General features: G+C 43.4%; 1 protein-coding gene across 3 annotated transcripts in view; it reads right to left on the reverse strand.

Moving 5' to 3' along the window:
- LOC107097654 (cholesterol 24-hydroxylase-like) overlaps positions 1–1,887 on the reverse strand; it is a 31,708-nt gene extending 29,821 nt beyond the window's left edge. For all 3 annotated transcript variants that reach the window (XM_015394906.1, XM_015394889.1, XM_015394897.1), the window contains exons 1-5: positions 1,673–1,887; positions 1,518–1,595; positions 1,317–1,398; positions 1,103–1,176; positions 922–1,008 (exon numbers count right to left, since the gene is read on the reverse strand). In XM_015394906.1, coding sequence (XP_015250392.1) covers positions 922–1,008; positions 1,103–1,176; positions 1,317–1,398; positions 1,518–1,595; positions 1,673–1,821 — 470 coding nt within the window. In that variant the 5' untranslated portion in view covers positions 1,822–1,887. The remainder of the gene's footprint in view (positions 1–921; positions 1,009–1,102; positions 1,177–1,316; positions 1,399–1,517; positions 1,596–1,672) is intronic.
- Between the last annotated feature and the right edge of the window lie 5,256 nt (positions 1,888–7,143).

A 7,143-nucleotide genomic window follows, 5' to 3' on the forward strand; every position in this document is an offset into this window, starting at 1 on the left:
GGCGTTTCAAAATCTTCCCACTCTGAAGGCTTAATAAAAAAAAATCGTTTACAGACCCCCGAAACGCCGGATTCGTATGGATGAGAGGCTGGTTTGGTGAAAAATTTGTGCGTTCAGGCCAGGGTTCGGCTTCGTGTGGACGGGGCCTCAGAGTACAGTCGTTTAGCCTGTTTCACCGCCTTGCTAAACTGGTATTTTGCATCTTGGAATCTGCATTTATCTCCGCTTCTGAAGGCCTCTTCCTTGTCCAACCTAAGTCTTCTGAGTTTGCCAGTGAACCAGGGTTTGTCATTTTTGTAATTCACCCTGGTTTGTGTTGGAATACAGCAGTCCTCACAGAAGCTGAGCCATATTTCAGTAACCTCACTTTAAACGACGATGCCACTGACTTTATGTGTTCAATGTGTGAGACATGACCTCCATTGTAAATGATGGATGTAAATGTATGAAAACTTTTGTACCTTTTCTATATTTCTTTCTGTAACTCGTGAAAAAAGAGGATGAAAAACAGACTCTTTGGATTGTAAAGGTTTCTGACCCTAAGAAAAACCAACATAAGCAGCCCATAGTAACGTTATAATAAATCAAAACATTTTTCTAAATCTTTAAACAAAGGAGAACCACAATAAATCTACTGAAGGAAACATCCAGAGTCATGTGCTCTGGTTATATAGATGATAACTGAACTTGTTCTGTCAATCCACCTGAACACCCTTTGCATAATCTGAAGCATAGTAGTGGCAGTATCAGGATGTGGGGATGGACAAAGACTATATTTTCTATGCTAAGCTCTAAGAGTTCTCTTAAGTGCTTCTTTTTTGGTTGAGGATTATTAATAAATGCTTAGTTATGTTTTATCTTGGATCAGTTCTGCCAGCAATTATTCAAACCTCATATAATAAATGGAGACTGATGACTCACAAGCTACTAAAGGCAGGGTCCATTATCCGGCGCTGTTTGTACCACATCTCATGATCCCGAGCTGTTAACAAGCCATTCCCAAAAAACCTGTGAAAGTTGAGAGATTAGTATCACAACAAGACTTCCTTAAAAACTAGGCTGTTCATGTTAAATAAAAAGGTAAGAACAATCCAGACACTACCTTTGACCAAACAGATTAAAGAGTTTTTTGTAGACATTTTTAGACTTGGTGTACTTTGGGGACATTAGGATTTCCTGAAACAAGAACCAATTAAATATAAAATTAAGATTTAAACACTTAATGTGTTATAATAGCAGGGTCTTCGTCTGCAGACACAAATTAAAGGTGCATTCCCTCTCACACTGTTTCTCTTGCAGCTCTTAGATATATTTACCTTTGTTGCTTCTGGACACGTGATGCATATACTGACAGAGTGCAGAAAGTTTATCCTAAAAACATGTCCATAAGTCTCAGACCTGAAAATAACACGTTTATAATTATTTTAAACTGGGAATAATAAATCTAGATTATAATGCACACATTCACTTAAGATCTGAGAGCACAAAAAAATGTTGTGTCGATTCACTGTGCTTACCATTCTAGGAATTTGTCATGCACTAAGCCATCTTTTTTCATTATCTTCAGGAGTGTTGGTAAATGGCCAAAAAAGAAGCTGTGTGAGAAAGAAAATTGAAAAAAAAAATGTTTGCAAAGAACAGCAACAAACACAACTTGACTTGCTTTGCTTACCTGTCCCTTGGTGGCCCTGGTATGTGGTCATATTTCATATGAATGTACTTAATGTACAAGCAGTAACCCAGAAAGGCAATGAAGAGGAGAGAGAACAGGACAAGAAGGGCTTTGCAGAGCAAACCAAAAACTAGGTGGAAAAATGCCATTTTAGTGAACTCAGCCCGGAGAACTGAAAGCTGTTCACAGAGAGTGAAAAAGATCAACTGTAGGTCCCTCCCTCCATACAAAAAAAAGTCTGTACAAAGTTCATGATGCATTTGAGGTGCGTTCTGTGGTGCCAAAGAGAGCAAGTAATTACAGTTATAATGTTCTTTTTCTCTCTTTTCTCAGTTTATTGAGAATGTATTATTTGAAAGGGGCAAATAATACGTTTGGAACCTTGGAATTTCCTCTTTTTTTAACAAGAATTTTTCACAGTAAATGATAATTTTTCCAAGTAAGCCTCACCTGAGGCTTAATAGCTCTCTAAAGGTTTATATGCTAATCACAGAGGAAAATGTCCTCCAATTATCAATGATGGTAGTCCAGGTATTAGAGAAATATCCATTCTATGTGTTCTATTAATAATTGTAAATACAAAGTATGCTTCTAATGTAAAAAAAAAGCTTAATGTACCTCTGATGCAGATACAGTATATCATACACAGTTATTAATCTGAAGGCGAGAATAAACTAGAGAAGTGTTAATAAAATACAGACGCTTTCAGAAGCAGACATACATTTTAAAATAGGACAAAAGACTTTGTCTTCCTCTCTTCGTTTCAATAAACATGTAAAGATTGGAAATATTTAAATGATTCAAAAACAAAACTTTAGAAGTGTTCAACCATACATACTGAAATCTTTGCTGTAGTTTTTGACATGATGCTATCCAACAATGGGTGTACCAGAGGTTCAAAGGTAATAGACTGGCTTCTGTGATTTGTAATCACGAAGTGTGCATCTTTCAGAACACATTAAGTTCTTCCAAGACTTATAAAAATGATGGAGACAATCAGTCCTTTTATGGCAACTTAATCCAGTGTGGTTCTGGAATTACCCAAATAATAGCAATTATCAATAAACTTCAAAATAGCACACAAATGAAATAATATTAATATATGTCCTATATTGACAACAAAGGAAATGATCAGTAGCATAAATATAATATAAATGACCATTTAAACCATCCGAGATAAATAGCAATTTACCGCTAGAAATATGAACTGTAGCACTGGATATAAACTCAACCAGTCAGCCTAAACAGGTTCAATATACAATGGTAATGTTACGTCCAGCAAATAAACAACATAACTTATCTTTCTCTGGATGCACACTGAACCAAAAGCGGCAGAGCAATGGATAGAATGTTACAAACACAACCTGCTACTTGCAATAAACCCATCTCACCGTCGTCAGTCTCTTCTTCACTTTCTCATAGTAGTAGCACTCAGCCCGATTGAGCGCGATTGCGCCCCTAGTGGCTTGATATTCCCAAGTCCCCAGCTAAGGTATGCAGCCTTCAGAACAGCCGCCCCCAAATTTGTGCCAGCAAATTTGTCATACCCAGTCTATCGCTGTTAATTCTCCTCTGGTATAGCAGGGAGTCTGATAAGACAGCTCACAGGTCGGACATAAGTGTGGTCACGAACTTCAACCTTCGCTGTGCGAATCAGACCATCGGCTCCAGGGAACACCTGCTTGATTTACCCAACAGGCCATGATGCTCTGGGCAGTTGAGGGTCGACGATCATCACAACTATGTCCAGCTGAAGAGTGGATTTGTCCGACTGCCACTTGGACCGGGTTTGCAATGTGGGCAAGTAGTGGCACAGGAACTGCACTAAGAAGCAATCCCAAAGCACCTGACAGGCTCTCGATTGCCGCCGGCTGAGCCTCTCTGAGTTGTGGTATATTGCCTGGGGTAGGGTGAGGTATTGCCACCCCATCAGCAACAGATTAGGGGTCACCAGTTTCAAGTCTGCTACCTCCGATGACACGTAATCGAGGGGTTTGGAATTGAGGCTAACCTCAATTTCAATCATGATGGTGGCAAGTACTTCTCCACTGACAACTTGTGAGCCCAGGGTAGCAGTTAGAGCTTTCCCACCCCCAGGAGTCACCGTGGTGAGGGGCGCTAGGTGGGTTGAAGCGGAACTTGATCTGGTATTCTGCCAGCTTTGCTTGGAGGGTAGGATGGAGGGCTTGGAAGGCTTCTTGTAGTTCTCTATCTCCACCTCTGAAATGTGTGCCCTGGTCCGAGGGCAGCTCTTTTATTTTCCCCCGGTGTGATATGAACCTCCTCAAGGCCATCAGGAAGGAGTTTGTGTTGATGGTGGACAGCACCTCAATATGGACAGCTCTCATCATGAGGCATTTAAAGAGCCCCAGCATTTCTCATTCTGTCGGCCAACTTTAACCTGCATCGGACCAAAACAGTCAATCCCCGTAGAGTAGAAGGCTGGTTTGTGTAGCCTGAGCCTTGCAGGGGGTAAGTCTGCCATTTTGGGGTTGACAGGTTGGGCTCTCTATCTCTGACAGTCAGGGCATGAGCACTGTTCTCTTCTTATAGCCTCACAGCCCCGAAGGATCCAGAACTACCTCCTCAACTCTGCAAAGAGTCGCTCTGCCCCAGGGTGTTTCAGATAATGGTCAACCTGTTGGATAAGCAGCTTAGTCACAGCATCTCTCGGGTCAAGGACTATAGGGTGAATAACATCATTCTCCAGTTCCTGACAACCCCTCAGGTGACCTCCAACCTGTATAAGCTGGACAGATGTGTCATATTCTGGAGCCAGCGTAATTAAGCAACTGGAGGAAGGGACTTGTTTCCCAGCTGCCAGAAACTGGACTTCTTCAGGAAAGCTGTCTCTTTGAGCTGACTGCAGGATTCTGAGTTCTTCTTTCTTGAACTCCTCTGCTGTGGGAGTCCCTTTAGTATCAGCAGCCGCCCCATGAAGGTACTCCACGGTGGCTTTCACCAGTTCACCAAAGGCGCTAAACTCCTGAGCATCAGGTGTGGAATGGTGGGTGCCGGTTACTGTACTAACAGGGCAGGTTGTGGACTTTCGCAACTCTTCAGTGATTTCTTCACTCGTCGCGACTGGATGCACTGGCCGCAGGAACGGCAGCCACCTGAGGTCCTCTGGGAGGTCTTTCGGTGACTTTCCCTGGGTAAGGTCATCCGCTGGGTTTTCTGACGTCTCTACGTAGCGCCGAGCATGTCTATCAGTCAGCTCTTGAATTTCTGCAATAGGGGCTCCGTCAAACACCTTAAAGTGGCAAGAGTCCGACTGGATCAAGAAAGAACAGTTGAGGAGTCTGTCCACATCACCACAGCATGTTTGCAAGTTGTGCACCCGTAAGTGCAGCACACAGCTCCAACTGTGGCATGGAGAGCTGGTGCTTGGGGGCCACTCGGGACCAAGCTGTCAGGAAAGCCACCTCCACATGCTCCTCTGCGTCTTCTGTGCGTTGATATCCCACACTGCCATTCGAACGCTGAGATGCATCACAGAAAATGTTGACCTCTCGCTTGAAGGCTGAATGGTCCATGGCTGGACTAACGTAGCAGCGAGGCATACTAATGCAGTCCATGTACTGTAACTCGTTCTCCCATTCTTGCCACGCTGTGAGCAACTCACCTGGCATCAGAGGGTCGTCCCATTCCTGCTTCGTCTCCCACAACTGCCGAATAAGCACCTTGGCCCTTGTAGTATAGGGCGTGAGAAACCCTATGGGATCGTATTGGCTGGCCAATACTTTGTAGATGTTCAGCATGGTTACAGGGAAGCTCTCCAGCAGCTGTGATTTATCCCGCAGCACATCTGAGTGGCATAACCAACGCAGCCCCAGGGCAGTTTCTTACGGATCCATGTTGGTGTGATTTAGCAACTGTTCGCTACTCTCTGATCTGATCTCCTTAGGCAAGTGACCAATAATGTCTGGCATGCTGCTAGCCCACTGTCGCAGCTCGAAGCCTCCCTCCAGTAACAGTCCTCTCAGCTGGTCTACGACATCTCTGGCTATATCTGGGTTAGGGAAGCTCTGTAGCCAGTTGTCCGTATAGAAGTGGTTCTCGATGGACCTACACACTGCATCCTCTGGGTGGATGTGATCATATACATGCATCTGTTGTGCATATATGGCGCAGCATGGGGAACAAGTAGTCCCGAATGGAAGGACTTGCCACTCATACACTCCTAATGAGTGTACGGGAGTCTCTCTGTAGATCACGCCAGAGGGTGCGCAGCAGAGGGCGGTCCTCAGGCAGCAACCTCACTTTATGGAACATTCCCTTTATGTCACTGCTGACAGCAATGGAATGTTCCCTGAACCGCAGTAGGACACCCAGGAGAGATGCACCCAGGTTTGGGCTGGACAGCAATAGCTCACTGAGGTTCTTAGTAGTTTTGCTAACTTTGAAAGTTCAACTGGATCAAAACAGTCTAAACCTGGTTCAGACTCTATGGCTACCTTTAGATGCTGCCTCACCCTTCAGAGATAAACCAATCATAGTTAGAGGAGTGCTAACGATCTTATTTTTAATAAAATCAATCTTATTTATAAAGAATCCCATAAAATCTTTACTGTTAAGAGCAGGTGGGATAGATGGTTCAACAGAGTTATGGCTCTGGGTGAGTTTGGCAACTGTATTAAAAAGATATCTAGGATTATTCTTATTCTCCTCTATTAATGAGGAAAAATATGCTGCTCTTGCTTTGCAAAGGGTCCTCTTGTACAGCAGTAAACTATCTTTTCAGACTAGGTGGGATTCCCATAGGCATACTGAGTGCCATTTTTTCTCCATTTTCCTAGCATTTTGCTTCAGAGTGCACAGCTCTGTATTAAACCAGGGAGCCAGCTTTCTATTTTTAAAGTTCTTCATTTTCAAAGGGCTGCGTGTCTAAGGCAGTACGCAGAGAACTAGCAACACCATCAACAAAATCATCAACCAGTGAAGAGGAATAAACTAGGGTGACCAAACGTCCGTATTTCCCAGGACATGTTCGTATTTCACGTCCTGTCCTGGGCGTCCCGGGTTTTTTTTAGAAAGTGAGGAAATGTCCTGTTTTTTTTAAATTACCTTCATTGGACCATTAAATTTACAGACGCTAGGGCACTGCGCACGACGCTGCGTGTGACGTCACCCCTGAGCCGCGCCAGTGCGGGCAGCCTTGTTCTTAATCAAAAGAGTTTCCCCGCTTTCAGACAGGATCGAGACAAATGGGAGGCCTTGTGCACAGTGTGCAAAGCAGGCACATATGTCTCGGTGTCCAATGGAGGTGCAAGGGATCTGAAAAGCCACCTGGACTCCGAAAGTCAAGATATTCTATTGATATGTTTGTTCGTTTTTTGTACATTTTGAGTTATTTTTGCTACAAAAGAGGTATTTTTTGTTAATTAGCTAATTTGTTTATTTTTTCCAATAACCTACAGAACAGACATTATTTCGTTCATTGCTGAGGCTGAGTATCATCATATTGGGAG

Source organism: Cyprinodon variegatus, unplaced genomic scaffold (genome assembly GCF_000732505.1).
Source record: "Cyprinodon variegatus isolate N-32 unplaced genomic scaffold, C_variegatus-1.0 Scaffold25, whole genome shotgun sequence".
NCBI classification, from domain to species: domain Eukaryota; kingdom Metazoa; phylum Chordata; class Actinopteri; order Cyprinodontiformes; family Cyprinodontidae; genus Cyprinodon; species Cyprinodon variegatus.